The 20,682-nt window shown below is 40.4% G+C and overlaps 1 protein-coding gene across 6 annotated transcripts in view; it reads left to right on the top strand.

The window, feature by feature from the left end:
• The first annotated feature begins 2,864 nt into the window (after positions 1 to 2,864).
• Positions 2,865 to 20,682, top strand: part of lratd1 (LRAT domain containing 1) — a 64,053-nt gene continuing 46,235 nt past the window's right edge. Inside the window, exons 1-3 of one of the 6 annotated variants that reach the window (XR_009647231.1) lie at positions 2,865 to 3,000; positions 4,301 to 5,925; positions 7,056 to 9,326. Coding sequence is in view for 4 of the 6 variants with exons in the window: in XM_060853507.1 (XP_060709490.1) it covers positions 4,381 to 5,307 (927 nt within the window). In the remaining 2 variants the exon portion in view is untranslated. The other 5 variants (XM_060853512.1, XR_009647233.1, XM_060853507.1 and 2 more) reach the window with 5 other exon arrangements.

The raw sequence follows: 20,682 nt of genomic DNA, 5'->3' as shown, positions 1-20,682 counted from the left end.
AAGCTAAAGATACATGGTGTTACAGGTAAAGTATTAGAATGGATAGAGAATTGGTTGACGAACAGGAAGCAAAGCGTGGCGATAAATGACTGTTATTCTGGTTGGCAATCGGTAGCTAGTGGTACACCTCAGGTAGTGTTGGGACAGCAATTATTCACAATTTACAACTCCACAATAATAAGGTCTAGCTGATGGAATATAATATTAATAAACGTGATGTAGTCTATTTTGGTAGGAGTAACAGTAAAAATGAGTATTACTTGAATGGTAAATATTTGAGGCATGCTCCTGTGCAGAGGGACCTGGGTGTCCTTGTGCATGAATCACAGAGAGTTGGTGTGCAGGTGCAACAGGTAATTAGGAATGCAAATGGAATTTTGTCCTTTAATGTTAAAGGGATTGAGTTTAAAAGCAGCTATACAGGGTGCTGGTGAGGCCACATTGGAGTACTGTGTGCAGTTTTGGTCTCCCGATTTGATTAAGTATGTAATGACACTAGACAGAGTGCTGAAGATGTTCACTAGGTTGATTCCAGAGTTGAGGGGGTTGGCTTATGAGGAGGAACTGAGTAGTGTGGGATTATATTCATTGGAATGTAGAAGAATGAGGGGGGGATCTCATAGAAACATATAAAATTATGAAGGGAATAGGTAAGATGGACATAGAGAGGATGTTTCCACTGGCAGATGAAACTCGGATAAGACAGCATAGCCTCAACGTTATGGGGAGCAGATTTCGGACTGAATTGAGAAGGAACTTTTTCACCCAGAGAGTTGTGAATCTATGTAATTCCCTGCCCAGTGAAGTAGTTGACACAACTTCAGCAAATGTTTTTAAAGCTAAGATAGATTTTTATTTGAACAATAAAGGGATTCCGGGTTAAGGTGAGAGGGCGGGTAAATGAAGCTGAGGCCAAGAAAAGATGAGCCATGACCTTAATGAATGGTGGAGCAGGCTCGAAGGGGGAAGTGGCCTACTCCTGCTTCTAGTTCTTATGTTCTTATATTCGAGGCAAACCGTTCAGGTGAGTTGTAAGAAACACTTCTGCATGGATGCATGTACAGGTTGGACTGTAGGGTCTGTTTCCATGCTATACATCTCTGTGGCTCGATGTGAAGGTGGTAGGAGTTTTCAATACTCTTCCAGCCAATTGTTATCTTGAAATCTGAGATTGGTAGATGTTGGTGGTCAAAAATATGAGTGCATATGGGGCAAAGATGGAGAGACAAAGTTAGGTTAAAGCTCAGCCATGATCAAATTGAATGATAAATTAATTCCAAAGGTGATCTGGCTTACTCCTAAATCCCTGATGTGGAGCTGTCAACAAAAGCCCAGTTTTTCCTTTATTTTGAGATTGATTAGCGTGCACTGTGCATTTCCTGCGTTCACATTACATCTCTGATATCTCTTAATGTTCTTGCTCTTTCTGCTGTCTCATTGGCTATTTTGGCTACATATCATCTAGTTTATTTGATTAAGCGGTTTTTAGGCATTTAGCACACAGTGGTAATGACCCTACGTCTGGACCAGGAGATGCTAGTATAATTCACACCTCTCCAGAGATGTGAAAAAAATTCTGAACAGGTTGACCAGAAAATACATTCTCTCTTGATTGCCAAATCTGCATGTTACTTGTTTTATACCCTCTCATGCATCTTACAAGAAAATGTTTACACTCTGGGATGATTTATTTTCTCCTCATAAAGAAGACCTGTTGCGCACAACAGCATCCTCTGGTTCTGGTTGAGATTTACTTTCTCTGTTTTTGATGCTGTCATTACACAAGGTTCCTGGCACCTGTGGAATTAGATTGTGAGTGATTTGAAACGGTACAATTTCAGAATGGAGCAGTCAGAAATGTAAAGTTAGCTCATATATTGTAGATTAGGATGACTACTAATAAACTACATTTGGTGTTGTGAAACTTACATTACCATTGAGTTCCTGGTGCTTTCAACCTCTTATCTAGAAATAACATCAAATCAAAGGTTTTGTCCTTTAAGGGTTTATTGAAATAAAATAACTGAATAATTACTTCTTGATTCTAAAAGTTAAAATTGCCAAAGGCAGTTTCTGTACCAGACTTGCTAATGATCGAGCTGAATTTTCCTTTAAGCATTTCCACAACTGATCCTAACATTTCCGGCTGGTGATCAGGAGACGCTTTTGCAAGTCACACCTCTCCAGAGATGTGAAAAAGAAATTTCCGAACAGGTTGACCAGAAAATACATTCTCTCATGACTGGCTAACCTGCGTGTTCCTTGTTTTATGCCCTCCCGTGCACCTTGCAAGAAAATGTTTAGTCGGCAGAGCTACCTCTTCAGACTTCAGAATGTTGTTCATCGTCCGGGTTTTTAAGTGCAAATTCGAAAGCATACATCGTTAATTGAGACCAGCCCTCACCACGGCGAAGTTTGTGTCGACTTTAAGCTGCAAGTACAACATTAGGGTGAAAATGTCCTTCCAACGCGATTTGCCTGTTTGTCGTGGGACTGAGACAGACGGAACTGATGCACTCATGAATGGTCCAGGCGACCCTATTGCATCCCGTGGTCAAAAAGTCGCCAAAACTAATGAAAGATGAGTTTAAAAAAAAATGGTCCAAGTTGGTTCGGTCAGTTGCGCTTTTATTTTGGCAGAACACGGCGGAAGTTGGATCCGTTCTGCGATCACATTGACCAGAATGTCCCAGGCTCTCCGCCCCTTGAACAAGGGGCTGGTTCCAAGAGTCGGGCTGCCAGTAGCTTTGATTGACAAGCCGGCTCGGAACAATCAGGGGAGCTGCCGGCGTCTGGGAGAACGTGGAGCAGGCGAATGAATGAGGGTGGGAGGCGGGAGCAGGAACACAGCCCCGCTACATGTGCGGAGCTACAGAGGGGAAATCTGTCTGTGTCAGCCCCCCTTTAGGACAGTGCGGATGGAGGAGCGCTGAGACAGGGCTGCCCTCCCCACATTGAGCAGGAGGACAAGGTGGGGAGGAGGAGGAGGAGGAGCGCCAGGTAAGTTCAGCTAGCTTCTCCCCGAAACGAAACCCGTCGGTTTTCAACTGAGGCTTGCTTAAGAAAGAAAGCAAGCAAGCAAGCGAGGGGGAGGGTGTATCTCCACGAACATTTGGTAGTTGAGAGTGAAGCCGAGTCGAGGTGAAATTCTGCCCGGAGAGCGCACGAAATTGACTGACTTTGTGGAAAGGGGATTTCTTATTTTTTATAAAATATCTTTTTTTAAAGGCGGCGTTTCATTGCTCAGCGATGCAGCAGTTCAGAAGCGGAGTTGTGCAGGAGAGTTGCTCGGTAGGAATTGTCCGATTTGAGGTGGTTTGTGTGTGTGTGTGTGTGTGTGAGTGAGAGAGAGAGAGAGAGAGAGAGCTGGAGAAAGGTTCAGGACCCATCTTTTTCCAGAGTGTGCAGTAATATCTCAGCAGGTGGAATAAAACAAATGGAGAGGGAGAAACAATTCCGTGGAGCTACATTTGTGTGTTACCGAGAGAGAGGTGGAGGTATACTAGAGAAACAATTCAGAGCTACATTTGTGTGTCTCTGAGAGAGAGAGAGAGGTGGAGGTACATGTGTATGTCTGCCAGAGAGGTGAAGGCACACTGGAGAAACAGTTCCAGAGAGCTACATTTGTGTATCTGCCAGAGAGAGGGGTGGACGTGCACTGGCGAAATAAGAGCTACATTTGTATATCTGTCGAGGGTGGGGGTGAAGGTACACTGGTGAAATAAGAGCTACATTTATATATCTGCCAGAAAGAGGGGTGTGAAGGTACACTGGTGAAACAAGAGCTACATTTATATATCTGCCAGAAAGAGGGGTGTGAAGGTACACTGGTGAAACAAGAGCTACATTTGTATATCTGCCAGAAAGAGGGGTGTGAAGGTACACTGGTGAAACAAGAGCTACATTTGTATATCTGCCAGAAAGAGGGGTGTGAAGGTACACTGGTGAAACAAGAGCTACATTTGTATATCTGTCGGGGGGGGGGGTGAAGGTACACTGGTGAAACAAGAGCTACATTTGTATATCTGTCGGGGGGGGGGTGAAGGTACACTGGTGAAACAAGAGCTACATTTGTATATCTGTCGGGGGGGGGGTGAAGGTACACTGGTGAAACAAGAGCTACATTTGTATATCTGTCGGGGGGGGGGGGTGAAGTACACTGGTGAAACAAGAGCTACATTTGTATATCTGCCAGAGGTGGGTTGGAGAAACAATTCCAGGAGCTACATTTGCATGCATCTCTCGCTCTCTTTCTCTTTTGCTTTTTTTTTTATTTCTCTTTCTTTTTGTTTTAATCCAGGTTTCCATTTATTATTTTTTAATTATTTGTTAACCCCCAGTGTCCTCACTGCGGGTCCGGTCCGTCTCCATGTGCCACCGATGGGAAATCAAATCGACCGGATCACCCACCTGAATTACAGCGAGCTGCCCACCGGGGACCCCTCGGGCTTGGAGAAGGATGAGCTGAGGGTGGGGGTCGCTTACTTTTTCTCGGACGAGGAGGATGAGGGGGACGAGCGGGCGGCGGCGGCGGCGGTGCCCCCGCCAGCACCAGCCGGGGCGGCGGGGCTGCAGTGGATGGAGGAGTCGAGCGTGGCCGGGGCTGAGGTGGTGGCGCCGCCGCCGCAGCAGCCGCCGCAGGTGCCTCCAGGGGGCGGTGTCGCCGGAGAGCTGGAGTACTCGGCCTTCTGCCGCCAGGAGTGCATCTTCTCGAAGCTGAGCGGCAACCAGGACCTGCAGGTGCACGCCATCAACGCGCTGCTGCCCCGCTGCCGGGCCGGCGACCTGTTGGAGCTCACCGTCAACGGCCAGGCCGCCCACTGGGCCGTCTACGTGGGCGGCGACCAGGTGGTCCACCTGCAGCAGCAGGAGATCCGGCTCGACCACCTGGCCGAGGTCGGGGCGGCGGCGGGGGGAGGCGGCAGGGCAGGCCGCATCGTCAACACCTGGTACCGGTACCGGGCCCTGCCGCCCGAGCTGGTGGTGCAGAACGCCCGCGGCCACCTCGGCCTCAAGGGCCGCGACATCTGCTGGACCGACTCCGAGAGCTTCGCCGCCTGGTGCCGCTTCGGCAAGCGGGAGTTCAAGGCGGGCGGCGAGGTGCCGGGGGGCGGCGGCGGCGGAGGAGGAGGAGGAGGAGGAGGAGGGGGCGAGCGCCGCTACTTCCTCAAGCTGCACCTCTCGGACAACTGGGTGCACACCCTCAACTTCGCCAGCCTGCAAGATCTGATCAGGGAAAAGCGCCGGAAAGACGCCTGCGGGAAAATACGAGTGCTCAAAGAGCTGTCCATACTCAACCACAAGTAGCACTCTCTCTCTGGTTCCCCCTCTCCACCTGTCTCTTTATTTCTCTTCCTCCTCTCTGCCTGTTTAGATTTCCTTCCCCAACTCTCTGCTATTATTTCTCATCTTATCCATACCTTCTCTGCCTCTATTATTCCTCATCTTTCCCCATTTCTCCTCTTTGCCTTTCCTCCTGATCTGTGATCTCATCTCTCTGCCACTTCTCCTTCCCTCTGTCTCTATTATTCCTTCTCTTTCCCTGTTTCACCTCTTCACTTTGCGTCCTCTCCTTATTTCTCCTCTTCACCTTTACTCCTGATCTATGATGTCTCTCTCTGCCTCTTTATTTTCTCTCCTGTCTCTGCCTCTATTATTCCTCCTCCTTCTTTCTCCTCTTCGCCTTTCCTCCTGATCTGTGATCTCTCTCTCTCTCTCTGCCTCCTCCTATTTATCCTCTTTTCCCCTTTCCCCTCTCTGCCTCTGTTATTCATCCTCTTTCACTATTCCTCCTCTTTGCCTCTTTATTTTTCCAGTATGTTACCCTGAGAAGAGTTTATTTCCCGCCCCGGCAATTATAAAGTCAGAGACCAAATTGAAGGTTACCAGCTCCACTGACTGGCGGAAAACACTCAGACTACTAAGGTGTGAACTTGACCACGTACTGTACACTTTTTTTTGTAACTGCCAGTTTCTTAATACAGCCCAGTGTTCTCATTCCTTGTGCCATATTTTTCTTATGTTATCGTTTGAACCTGGACATTGAAATGTTTATATTTAGAAGTAATGTTTTTATCTCTTCAAATGTCCTCTATGTGCAGGAAACCTTTTGTTACTATCTTTATTCAAACTAAGTTCTTAGTTTTGCATTGCGTTTGTATTTGGGTGAGGTTAGGGTGCTAATGTGGAATTTCAGACTTAGAAATAGCAAATTAAATGAAAGAGGCAATGCTCAACTTTGAGATTTCACCACTCCAATTTTCCTGTAACTTTTCCGAAGGGATGTTATGGGGATGGTGCTTTATATTCTATTACTAAAATAGCACAAAAATAACATTGATAATGTGGCTGCGACATGTCAAAAAGAATGTGCGTTCTTAAGCTCTGGAGACTGTCTAACACTCAGATCTCCTTGTCATAGTCTGTCAAAACATTTGACACAGTCTGACAGAGCATATCAGTCCCTTTGAGCCAAACGCAGAGCAACATTGGTCAAAAGTTTGGACCATACAAATTTCAGCTTGGGTGCAGTATGGGGAGCTTTGCTGTCCAGTATTCTGTGGCACTAGTGAGTAACACTAAGTGGGAAGCTCTGGATTGCAGGAAGAATAATACTTTTATTCGGAGTATTGTTAATGTGCAAATATTTGCACATGGCAATCCCCCTTTTTTGTTTTGTATTTTTGTGCTTGCCCATATTTTGGACATTTTCACTTTAAGAGGGATATATTAGCCTTGGGTGAAATGCAAAATAGGTTTACTGAAATGATATCTGGATTCCTGAGTTTCATGAAGCAGAGGTTGTACAAATGTGTTACATTTTTGTGGAATTTAGATTTAAGGGATGGTGGCTTCATTGAAGTTTTTATATTAAAGATGAGCAGACAGCAGCCAGGCATATTTCTGTTGATTGTGGATTCTAGAACTAAGTGAGAATAATTTTAAAACCGATTGTACCTTTCTGGGTGGTACAAGTTTGAAACTCTTCCACAACTGGCCATTTATGTTGAAGCAGTTATAATTTTTAATTGCAGCTTTTGTTTTGTTATCCAAAGGTGTTAAGAGATATTGGACAAAAGAAGTAAAAAGCTGGCTGTCGTGATCTCGCCGAGAGGCTAAAAGACGGTTCTGTTTCAAATATTCACTTCATGTATGGCTGTCAAGTGACTTGTTACAGGTCACTGGAGTTTACTGATTGCTCATGTGATCCAGTGTGCTGCCCACAGGAGCGGGGTGGGGTTTGGGGAAAGCATTGCTCTCTGGCTTTCTGAACAGTGAAAGCTACACTGAGGCTGCTTACTCAAAGTGGTTGAAGAACCTATAATCTCTAGTCAGCGTCTTTTTTTTAGACCAAAAATGAACAACTACCCATAGTTTCCACTTGATACTAATTTTTTTTACAGATACTGCTCACAAGGCCCCCACACCCTCCCCATGGAGTGGGCGGCAGACACTTCTGGGCTCCCCAGATTTAATAGTATAGGGATGAATACCATACATTGCTGTATGTTATGCTATAATGACGGAGAACATTAACATCCTTGATGCTTTTTTAAAGCAGCAAAATTCAAACATTGCTTCTGCTCGGTATGGCTGAGCATGTTAAAATCACCAAGTTCTTTAAAATTTGCTCAGTGTGAACTCACTAGGACTTTCTCTGGCCAGTCTTTGATCTTCCTCTCAGTTATCTCGTAAAGCTTTGCAGTGATGGAACCACAAGTTAGAAGTAGAATTTATAACAATTCTTTAGTTAATTCAGAACCTAGATTGTAATGGAACAGGCTAAATTAAATGACTTAATTTTTGTTGTAATTTTCTTATTTGTAGTGGATGCATTGCCTGTTTTTCACCTGTTGTGCTGTTTCTGTACACGTTGGATTGTAATATTGGCAGATTGTTTTTGCTGTCTTGTAAGTTTTGGCACAGAGCCCACTGCTGGTTAAAATAGTAACATGAACAACCGATACCCTATGAAAGAGTAAGACCTAATTCACTTGTAGTTAGAGATATTAAGTGCAAAAAATACTGTTTTTGAACTATTTTTATTATGCATTACCACTTAACTAGATCTGTGATCATTTTCACATTCAATATTGCCCAAGTATTCTCTCTCTTTTTGCCCCCCCCACCTCAAAATTACTGTTTTCTACACTCTGCTCTTAAGTGGCATCTCTGGAATTTCATTAGAACTGTTGCAACTTTTTGAAATTTGATTAAATACTTTAATAAGTCATAAAATCGTAGGCCTGTGGTAAAGGAGCTGTTATTATTATTGTAACAAAAAAATCATTAAATTCACATTAAAGGAAATTCCTTCTGCCAGTAACATGCATTTCATAGGAATGTCAAAGCAGGAAATTTTTACTGTTGTTTGAAGAGTACTGTACAATAGACTGTTCATGGAGATGTTGCCTACTTCACTCCCCTAATTATATCCTTCGATGCTATGTATTGAGATTACTGCAAAGGAATGTCTGACTAGTTTGCCACTACCCTTATGTAACTACTCGATTAATCATGTTTATCTTTTTTAATAATTTAACAGAAAATATATTAACTAGCTTAGTCAGTTTTTAACTGATCGAAGGCATAGTTCCAATGATCCCTCAATTGTCATAAGACCGACCAAGTTGAAGGAGTAGAAGGTTGACTAAAATTGAGAAAAGAGAGACTGTCTCCAGTCAGGCTTTTATTGAACCTAACCTGTACCAACTGATCTGTGATAAAGCAATCTGCCCTTGTGGAGTGACAAGCATGAAAAAATGTCATTAAAAAAATTCCAAACTAATATTTTCTTTTGGACTGCAAAAGGAAAATGAAAGTTTATGAACCAAACTCAATGCAGTTAGAAAACCAGGCTTTTGAAAATGGTAGTTTTTGGGGCATCTCATTGCTTCTGTAAACTAATTTTGTTTCAGCGACTACATCTGGTAATTCATATTTTGTTAGTTGCTGTTAGTTTTGTAATGACCTCCATCTGAACATCTGCACAAACCATAACATTTCTACTCTTTAGCCAAAGTGTGGAATCCAACTATAGAACCTCAACCCATTTCTGTTTTCCCTTGGAGGAGTAGACAGATATTTTTGTGTTTACTTCTCCCAATGACACATCCTAACCATTTGCTCAACAGTAGGACTGATTTAAAGCTTTGACTTAGAATATTTAATGCCAGTAAGTCGTCCAAATTCCCCTGAATAATTTAGCCAAATCATCTAAATCTGATTTGCATAGCTAGTAATGTACAACTCTGTTCCAGTTGTCTAATTTGGTTGCTTATTTTTCATTATCCAACCATGAATATAAATAAGATTAATGCAGAAAGCCCAGCATTTCCTAGAATTGTTTCGTATTCTTTCGTGACTAAGCAAATGTGTTAGAATTATACAACCTACATAGCAAAAGAAATTGCAATTTCTGACAGCTATTTCCTGCTTGCCTCACTGTCACTATAGTAAGTGCATGTCATAGGCTATTTGACATGTAGGGGCAAGTAGTCACAGCAAAGTGAACGCATTATTTCAATCGAGCATTGTATGTGCCCATGAGTATATTGTCGATAATATAGCCAGTTTTCTAGGATAGCAGTACAAAACTGGAAATAGTGAATCCGTTTCTCTACTGTACCCTCAGCCTGACTCCTGTTTCACAAAGTAATGCAGTGGCATTCAAAACTGACTGATTTTTCTTATTATCCATTTATACAATTGTCCACAATGAGTGAACATCCTAGAACCTCTATGAAAATTTTGTTATTTGCTCATGAACTTTGGGCATTGTTGGCTGTGCCAGTATTTATTGCCCTTGAGAAGATGATGGTGAGTTGCCTTTTTGAGCTACTGTAGTCCATGGCCTTTAGGTAGACCTACAATAGGATAGGCAGAAAATTCCTGAATGAAATCAAGAACTTGCATTTGTTTAGTGCTTTAATTTAGTAAAACATTCCAAGATACTTCAGTGTTATGAAACAAAAATGGCAACCCAATCATGTAAGTGGGCATGTCCAGAGACCTCAGACTGAAATCGTAGTTTGCATCATTTTGAGTGCAGGATACTTCAAATGGAGCAAGTGTATAAAGTAAGTTTGTTTTTAGACAAATTATGTATGCTAGTACATGGTGCATGACTTCCATCTGATCTATTATATGGCTTCCTTTGAAGAACATACTAGAGGGCATATATTTAAGGTGAGAGGGGAAAAGATTTGAGACCAAAGGGGCAACCTTTTTGCACAGAGGGTGGGTGTGTATGGAATGAGCTGCTAGAGGACGTGGTGGAGGCTAGTACAACTGCAACACTTACAAGGCATCTGGGTGATATGAATAGGAAGGGTTTAGAGGGATATGGAACAAGTGCTGGCAAATGGGACTAGATTAATTTAGGATATCTGGTTGGCATGGGCAAGCTAAACGGAAGAATCTGTTTCTGTGCTGTACAACTCTGTGACTCTATAGAACAAGACAGCACAGGAAAAGGACCTTCAGCTTCCATGTCTGTGTCGATCATGATGCCATTTTAAACTAATTCCACCTGCCTGTATCCTTCTATTCGCTTCCTCTTTTTTTTTCTGTCTAAATTGCTGTTAAATGTTGCTGATGTGCCTGCTTTTACCGACTCCCCAGGCACTGTGTTCCAGGCCTCCGCTACACTGCTTTTGTTTATCCAAAAAAAAAAGCCCCTCATCTTTTAGCTCTGGCAGTGAAAGTCTTTTCAAGTTCCCTCCCATTCTTAGGTCAGCTTCTTTTGTAAGAAAATATACATGAGGCTTTCAGATTTTTGTTGAGGAAGGGTGGGGAAGTGGTCAGATTTTGGCCAGCATTTTACTCCTGATCTTTGCTTTCCATTCTGTCGTTCATATTGTTCCTACGTGGCTTTTTAAAATATAAAGTGAGCCATTTCACATAACCGAAAAGTTGAATGTCCCCCCCCCGCCCCCCCCAACATCATGTTGTATATGCCTGCTGGCACATACAACATGATGTGCCTGCTGGGTGGGCTTGAACACTTGAATGCCTTGAGTGGAGTAGGGTTTTCTCACATTGATCTGATTTAGTAAATACCTACTTTTTTTTTTAAAAAAAGTCAAGTGCCCAAGAAGCAGTTCCTGATTATTTCCAGAGACTACTGCAGACCTATTATTGGTATTTCCCCACTTCCCTCGCCAGGGTTAAGTGGACAAGGCTTGGGCTTTAAATTCATCTGTTTTAAATAACAAGTTTCCTCAACCATGGTTCAAGACCCAATTTTGAGCTATCAATATTGCCAGTTGCAGTGCGTTCATTTGGTCATAGACCTGAAATTCAGTCATAACCAACCATATTTTAATTTAGTGCACCATAAACATCAGATTTGGCCTTTAAGTCTCTGAAGTCTACAGATAAAGTTAATAAAAGAATATTAAATTCTTCAAAACAAACAGATATTTTAAAAGTAATAAACAAATACTGAACCAGTCTGGCAGCATCAGAAGTGTTCTGATGAAAGGCAATCAATATTACTCTTTCTCTCACCACAGGTGCTGCCTGAACTGCCAGATATTTCAGATTTGGCAGTACTTTGCTCTTGAGAAATAAATTGTTGGTCTATACTGAACATGAGGTTCAGTTCCAGTTTAGTGCACCAAGTTAATTAGATTCCAAGATAGAAGGTAGCAGCTTATATATGTGAACATAAGCCATAAGTAGCTAATGCCTCACTTAGTATAAAATCCACATCCGCATTGCCCCAAGCTGTGGCCTGCCTTGGAACTGCTTGCAGGTAAAATAATTGCAGTTTTCAAGCTGGTTCCAAATACTTCAATTCGCTTTAATGCCTTTATGATATTTACCTATATTTCCTGTTCGAATTAAGATTTTTGTACCCTGAATTGGCAAATTAAAATTTGCACCTAGATCAGAATAATACTGCAGTATGGTATCTGTTTATCTCGCTAATGCTATTCCCAAAGTAAAATGTTCCTTGATTTAATCATGCAAGAAACACCGTATTCCTGCATTCGTTCAATGAAATTTTACAACATAATTTTTGCTGTGCTGTGTCTCCTGCCCTGAATTTCTTATGGAAGATGTGTGTTTAGCAGGTTGCTGGTTTAATGTTGGAGGATTAGTATTAGAGGGACTTTTTTTGTTTTTGTGATGGTGCTTTTCAGTTTTATTTTTGTTGTTTTACAAATTTGGAGACACAAACACTTTAAAATGAATTGCAAATTAGGCGAGACGATTAGTTACAGTCCTGATTTTTCCTGTCTGTTTTTCACTGATTCATCATCCTAATCAAGGTGAGGTAAATAAATTGGAATGGTGAGGGTGACATGGTAACCCTCTTTCACTCTGCCAACAATGTTACCTGTCCGAAGTGCTGTTGAGTTTAAAATGAGTCTGGTCGTGCACTGGAGGATGTGTTAATGCAGGTAACACCATGCTGTACATTTCCCATCAATAGAACCCTATTGATGCTGAGCCCCTAGATAGCTGATTTTATTCCTGTCGTTCAGTGTTACGTGCGGAGGTAGAGAGGATCGAATGTAGGAAATATTAAAATCATTTGAATATATTTTTAACTTTTAGCCAGTGTCATTACTCATGTCACAACAGAACACAACACAAGGGTGTTGAAAATTAATGGTGCCAGTATTTGGGCAAGTTGGCCTTGGAGAGATGCTCATCTTTTACTTGCCAACTCACTAGTAGTCAGCAGCTTCTAGGGGAGCTGCTGTTGAGGCCTGTGATAGACTAAGCAGCTTACCAACCAGCTCTTGAGCTGATAGTCATGTGTTTTTGATGAATTTTCTTGGTTGGAGCAGCAAGTTGGTTGACCACTGACAAATTTACCCCAGTGCTTAGCCTTGCAAAGGGAAAATTTCAACCCACGACTGATGGGGTAGTCTCGAATAAAACCTAGAAGGAAATAAGGAAACATGTTTATCCAGAGTTTTTAGAGGTCATAATGTCCTACTGCTTAAAAGCATTTGAAGGGAAACTAGAAAAATGTTAGAGAATGGGGTACAGATACTATTTCCATATGAAATGGTGTGAGGGGACCCAAGACAACATAAACATAGACCATTTGGGCTGAATGGCATGCTTTGGTATGTTTAAAGTCTAATATTTGATAATATTCCTCCTGCCTCCCCAAACAAATTCAGGTCTGTGTGTTTTGTCTTGTGTTCATGACCAAAAAAGTCAGGCATTGCTTAGGGTGTGGACAGGTGCAAGTGCATTGTGCTTATAAAGATCTATTACAGAAGATTTGAATTTGATATCAAGAAGATAAGTGGTGATTTGTTTTTGTTCACTGAAGATGTTCTAACATAATTTACAAAGTGTTTATTGAAAAGAATATTCTACCTGAATCTTGTCAGAAACCAACTCAAGTGCATTCCTCAAGTCATACAGAAGTGAATTTCCAATCATTCAACCCTATTGAGTTTTTAAAAAATATTCCTTCAATGTTATGAATCTTGTGACAATGATTGACTTTGTAAATAGTTCATCTCCACTTTTTTTCTCTCTACCATGTATCCATTGCTGAAACAAACTGCAGTAAGCATATCTAACGTAATTTAATATTCCATTTTAGAAAGTATTTCCACTGGGAACTATTAGTCATTGGTGTCTTTTAAATTAAGTAGGAATAATTTTGAAAAGTAATAATGTTACCTTAAGTAACAAGTTATCACAATTGATAAGTGGACTCGACGGGAAATTGAAAATCATGACCCCATAAATTGAATTGTTATCCACCTCTAAAACTGCTCATTTATCAGTTATGTCATCCAGCTAGCAATGATAACTTGACTGCCTGTCTGTCCCACATGTGCTTGCTCCAATATCCTTCCCTTTTCACCCACATGCCCTCTCAATTTGTTCAGCTCAATTATTGGCTGAACTACTTTGCAATGCAGAATGATGGAAAAACATGTGTTCAATTACCATACTGGCTGAGGTAACTATGAAGGGTTCTCCTCCCCACCCCACCACCACCACCCCAAAATCCTGGTTGTGTCCAGTAAAACCATCACCAGTTGCCTCATTCTGGGAAGACTATGGTGATTTTGTTTTTAACCTCACTTCGCCATCTCTTTCCATCTGTCCAGCCCATGTACACTCATTTTCCACAATTTTCCTCACTCAGTCCCCCTCTCTGTTCCTCCAGTCCCAACACCTGCTCACTCATCATCCCTTGAATTCAATCTTGCCCCCATTTCCTGCTTACATGTAGAAGCTTGCTTCCTTTTCTTGTTTCAGAACCTCTTATAGTCTGTTTCTCACTTGCTGTCACCCTCGTGCTCACTGGCACACTCCAACTCTGCTGCCTTTTTCATTCACTCGTTCACTACTCTCTATCCCTCACGTGCGCTCTCTCAACCCATCATCATCTCATGCACTCACTTTTCTACCTGTTACTGCACCTCCTTTGATCTCTGAAATGGATAAGGGCTGATGGGGAAGTTTACAAAAAGTACAACTGAAATAATTTAAATCCAATTGTTTTAAGAGTTTGAAATTGAAAGAAATCAGTGTTTGTAAAAAGGTAGCATTGAAATTATAGGGATGGAGAGTGGAGAAATCGCCCAGTGGACTTCACCCTGGAAAGTTGAAAGAGATGGCAACAGAGGCGGTGCAAGTATCAGTGGGTTGTGCTGCCCTACCAAAGGAAGGGTATAAGTGTTAGGGAGCGAGTGCAGTGTTGATTCAACAGATTGATCCCTGGGGTGATGGGACTGCCATGTGAGGAGACTGAGCCTGTAGTCTCTGAAATTTATAAAAATTGTTAAAAGGACAGAGGAATGTATGTAGAAATATTGACACTGGTTGTGGGGTCTGGATTGTGCAACACAATCTCCAAGTAAAAAGCAAGCTACTGTATATACTCGTAGTTAAAAAATCACACATCACCAGGTTATAGTCCAGCAGGTTTATTTGGAGGCACTAACTTTTGAAGGGCTGGTTCTTCAGGTGGTTGTGAAGCAGGACCATTAGACACAATTTGTAGCAAAAGATTACAGTGTCGTGCAGCTTATACTGAAATATTAGTTGAATTTTTTTGACTTTTAAGAATAAATTTATGGGGTTGACTGTTAAGTGGATACCATTTTTGAGGGAGTGAAATTCAAGACTGTTGAAAATCAGGCTGTATCATTTGGAGAAGCCCAATTAATCTATAAAGAAATAAATATTTATGGTAATTCTGAAAACCCAGTATGGAACACAACAGCCGGCGGACTGAAAGTCTGGGAGCGGGACAACCGGCAGGCTGGAGAGCTGGAGCTGGGTGGTGACAGCTGGTGCACTGACTCATAAACGTTGATCTGTTATCTGTGAAGAACTAGGGTTGTCTTTTACGTGAGATATATGTGGAAAATTTCATGTTATTTGGTCGAAAATAGGGGGTTGACTTTTACGTGTGACCGACTATTACTCGAATATATTCAGTATTTAGAACTGAGAGGAGGAGGACCATTTTCACTCAATGGGTGATAAGTCTTTGGAACTGAAAACAACAAATGCTGGAGATCTCAGTGGGTCAGATAGCAAACTAACATTTCGAGTCTAGATGAGTTCTTCAGAGCTAAAATGAAGTGTTTATGATTCTGTACTCAACAGGACCATGGAAACCCAGTCCTTCGTTCAAGACTAATAGATTTCCAGCTAGTAATTACATTCAAGGATATGATCTGGTACATAATCAGCCAAGTTCTGGAATGGTCTTAGCAGGCTTGGGGATTGAAAAGCCTACTCCTGCTTGCATGTACCAGATTTCCATGTTTGGACTTTCTGCAAATCTCCCAACTGTGAGAAAAATGAGACACCCTTGAGGAAAAGGCTGATGTGCTGAGTCAGATGCATACAAATGAATAAAAGAAATGGAGTATTGGCACAGTTACTACCAGCTAGAGGAGGATGTTTAACTTTTTTTTTAAAAATGAAATTTATGGGCTTAAAAACAGTGCAGCAGTAATGTAGTTGTGCTGAGGTCCATACTTGTTTTATATGGGAAGTCAGGGTGCTGCTAAACTGGTTGTTTGTATGTGGCCCCTGAGACCTGATCCAAACGTAGACCTCATTTCAGACTCCCCACTTGTTTGTTAATTGTGTTGTGCCAAATCTTAGCTGACATTTCCAGAAGTTGAGGCACCCTATCTTTAAAGGTTGCACTCCTTTTTAATGAAAATGTTCAAAATTTGAGCAAAGTGGGAGTGCCCCTACTAACTTGCTGAAATAATTTTGGCTTGCTGCCAGCACTGCCTTACTCCCTGAGGCTTATTGTCAATGAAATTTGCAAAGCCTTAGCATGCAAGGTAAATGGGGCTGCTTTCATTGATTTGTAGGTGCCTGGTTAAAAGTAAGGTGCAGTGAATTTACTTCATCCTCTGGCTTCTTTGTACTGATGGGCTGTTGCTGCAGCTGTCAGAATAGAGTTTTAATTTTGAGACTCTTTTTAAAAAAAAACTTGAGGTGCCCACACCTGTCCATTATGGGAGATGAACTAAGGTAAACTTTGAAGTACAATGTTTAGAGGTCAGATAAAATCACTTGATTATTGTCTGTGAGAATGACACAAAGGAAAACCGTATTAGCATGAATTTTGTTTGTTGTAAAATACATTCCAGTGTTTTAAAACCATTTTAAGATCCTAATAACCAAATTGAGCAACGACTAATCCTTACAATATATCAATCAGCTAGCAGAGAAGAAAAAAAATCCTTTTGTGTTGCAATATCCAGATTTTTGCTTCTGTCTCTTAGGTATTTAGATTTTCGAGCCTAAACCAGTGTATATATCATATATAGTTTTGCTCAGATTGAATGAGTGGTTTCAAGATACAAGGCAACAAGTTAAACATTAATTGGAACTTAACCAGTAATTGTTTGAAAGTAAGTGGTTGCTTCATTTAGATGTGAGGTTAACTAAGTGACTGTGGATTTGGCCTTTGGAGTGATCAATTGCTTATGAAATAGAATGTTCCACTTCAGTGCTGTGTTTTATCTGAATTTGTAAATTATTTTCCAACAGTACAGTGTTTCCAAACCATTCAATTTGATTTATATTTTGTTCTTAAATGAGCCCTGCTTTCTTTGAAGGCAATCCTTTTCATTTGTAAATACAATGGGAATAACTGAGTCTCCCAGGAGAGATGCAGAATGGGCAGTTGAATCAATATAGTCTGTTTTATGCTATCATTCCAAGTCAATTTAATTCTATCAAGTTCTATTATATGTATGACAATGAGAAATTATTGTAGCATATCTCTACATGCTGTGTGATTGAAATGTAAGAGGAAAACCAATATGACAGTAATGTTTGACAAGGCTTTTTAATTATAATTAATAGTCAACTTTTTTGACCGATCACAAGATAAAGAAAGGAGTGAGGCCGTTCAGCCCATTTTAGGTAATCCATCATTTTGTTTTTGAAAAGCTTATGGTCTTCCCAGGCTTAAAATTGCTGGAGGCATTTATCTTCGCAGTTTGTTCCAAAGTACATTCTAATTGTCAATCACTTAGCACGTTTAAAAAAAAATTTATTGTCCATTCCAAGCTTGTATTTCTCCAGTTTCTTATGTCCTTTTACTCTTTGTCAAACTTTTGAAGGTATGTTCCTACTTTATTTACTCAGTACAGTGTAATACATGTTTGCAGGGAGCCTCTTACTACACTGCAAGTGTCAAGAGCCATTGTTTTATTAATATTGTTTCTTATTTCAATCTGTTAACATTTGTGAAGAAATTTTGGTATGTCATACCCTGTTTTGATAAGACCTTGAACAATAGCCTGACCAACATCAAAATAGAAAATTTGCTGATTTCATCCCTCCTCTGAGTTTGCTTCAGGCCTTGAAATAGCCTTGCCCAGAGCTTTGCTGGAAACAAGCAAACTTAAAAATGTGCAATTGTGCATAAGCCATTCTCAACACAGCTTGGCCAAGTCAGCATCCTTTAATGGCTGCATGAAAAGACATGGGTGTTAAGTGGACTTTTTAGTATATTAGTTGGGACGAGGATGTGCATAGTAGCTGAGTTCTGAAAATGTTTGGACTTTTTAAAAGCATATTTAAACGTGGACCTCTTACAAAGAGAGTATTGTTGGGGAAACTAAATGCATCACCAGAAGGTGACTGATACACCTCAGCAACTGGCAACATCAATTGCCATTTTCAGTTTGTCAGAGAAGCAGGCATGTAATTGGGTGCCTGGCTTTGGGTTGATATTAACTTTGGTGACATCAGTAGTCATACTCCTAGCATTTTCCCCCAAGCATTATTAATTGCTAGTTTGGGACACTATAATACATGTGTATATCACTTTTTTAAAAAAAATTTCACTGTGTGGTATTTTAACTCACTTGAAATCAGCTTAATTACAGATTTGGCTCTTGTTTGCTAATGGTTGCTGCTTTTCTCAGTTTTTAGAATGGTCCAGACATGTTTTACCCCAGAATTGCACAGTGTCTATTAAAGCTTTTTGCACAGATTCTGCTCCACCCCATTCCCTTCTATTCCTTCTGTGAATGATATCTGATTTACCAATTGTTTTCAAACAATATACATTTTTTAAAATAAAAAGTTATAATAAATGGCTAGAGAAAAGTCATTATCTTTTTTAACTCTTATGCTGTAGGTGTGGTATTTGCTCACATAATTAGGTATTGCAACACATCGTGCAGCTTTTTGTTGTGCATGTATTCTACTAATGTGGATTGTATGTCTGTTCCCAGTGTTGAAACCTAACCTAAAATATTTGGTCTATCTCACTGGGGATAGACAGTACATATGGACTCAAAGCTATGCATGAAAGTCATAGTCAACTGGCATTTCTTAAGTACTGCTAGAATGCCTGAGGAACGTTTAGAACGCATATTTGAGATTGATGCTTTGTAGAGAATATTGATTAGCTGTCATGTAATCCTCTTTTGAGTATATCCTCATTTTTTTTTATATTGGAGTCTTTAATTTCAGAAACTCAATCACGAATGGAATCAATAAGCCAAATTAAGAACTCAGCTTTTCAAATGCACTTGTTCCAGACTCTCTCGTTGATCCATGCCCTGGGGTAGGTAAGACTTGAACTCTGAACTTCTGGTCCAGAGAAGTGTGCCACAAGATGCCTTTTATTTTCTTGTGGGTCTTTACTGAATTTTATATTGCCAAACAGAAAAAGGAGTTATTGTGCAGGTGGGTTAGCCAAAGTGTGATGGTGCTGCACTGAGAACTTGGAGTTCTCCATCAGCAGCTGTTGTGCAGCCTATTACCTCCTTTTCACTGGGGCATTTCCACTGTACTGGATATGTAAATGAATTGTTCCCAAATTTATGGAATGGAGTTAACCTCTTTGAATATGGATGTGGCAAGTCCTTTGGGAGCAAAATGAACACATCATTATTGATCCCATATTATTGATCAATACATAACAAGGTGGAAATGAAAAATACAAAATACTGTTGTCAAATTGAAATGTGTTAGTGTTTACAAGTATTCTGGAAACAAATGTTATTCGTTGTACGCTATATATCACTTAAGTAGTTCCATTAATAATGCTGTAAAAATGGGATATTGATTTGAGTGTAACAATCAACTCAGTGTTATGACTGACCTCTCCAAAAGGGCCATTGCCTCAATCATTTTTTTGCTGCTTCACATTTTGTTCTGAAAAAGGAAAGAAACATAAAGCATGTTCATTTTTCTTCCCCTGTGTACTGAACTGCTTATCTGATCTGATCTTCACATTTAATCAGATTGTACTTATGCAAATGTTTTAAAAACTCCTTTTTATAAGCAATGAAATCAAAAAGAGAATAATGCAAGAGTATTAATAAAATGGTGAAAAGTATGATAATAGCTCAACTTATTATTGGAGCATGAAGTTAATTTTGTGTAGGTAATGGTATTATCAGGTCCAAAAGAACACAAGGTTTCTCTTCATCTTTATGCTCATATTTATAATCCACCGGCCCTGCTATATATGCTTTGTTCCTTAGTGAAAAAATTCTGGCAGAAAGGGATTTTTAAAAAAAATTGAAGAAACATGTTAATTATTATGGTGCAATTTCAGACACTACAAAAAGTATAAGTTGAACTTTATGCAAGTAAGAACCCATTACTATAGAGAAGTAGAAGTTGTAGCAATAATACCATTTAAAAGTAGTGAACATACTAAGCTACCTAATGAAATACATGTTTTTATTTCTTTGACGTGAGTACTGAAAAGCTACCTGTATCGCATTTTATTTTTAAATCCCAAAACTCTAGATCGAATTTTGATCATTTGCTTTAAATGTTTTTTTAAAATATTCTCTTTGTTTTGTTGGTCCCCTTGCATGCATTTATAGTTTGAGGGATTTTTTTCAACTTTTTTATTTTGCAGTTTTAATTAGCAAACATGGGTAACCGAGTGGGGGGAGAAAATACAACATGCCATTGGCTGAATAGGTACCAAATCTGGCAACTAACACCAGATTCCTCAGTGAGGTACAGGTTTACCATTGCACAGTACAGTTTATTGATTAAGCCAAATTTGGGACTGCGTGTTAAGGGGTCCATCATCAATTCATAAAGTTATGTCTGATAACCTGTAAATGAATTTGAGGTTTTCTGTTTATCTACACTACAGAAGTATAGAATTTCTTATTATGTAATATTCCTGTCACAGGAGATTATTTGCTGAAGCCAGTGGCTGAAATAATT

This window comes from Hemiscyllium ocellatum, chromosome 3, assembly GCF_020745735.1.
Source record: "Hemiscyllium ocellatum isolate sHemOce1 chromosome 3, sHemOce1.pat.X.cur, whole genome shotgun sequence".
Lineage (NCBI taxonomy): Eukaryota > Metazoa > Chordata > Chondrichthyes > Orectolobiformes > Hemiscylliidae > Hemiscyllium > Hemiscyllium ocellatum.
The sequence above is the reverse complement of the archived record's forward strand: the minus strand, read 5'-3'. Positions and strand labels throughout refer to the sequence as shown.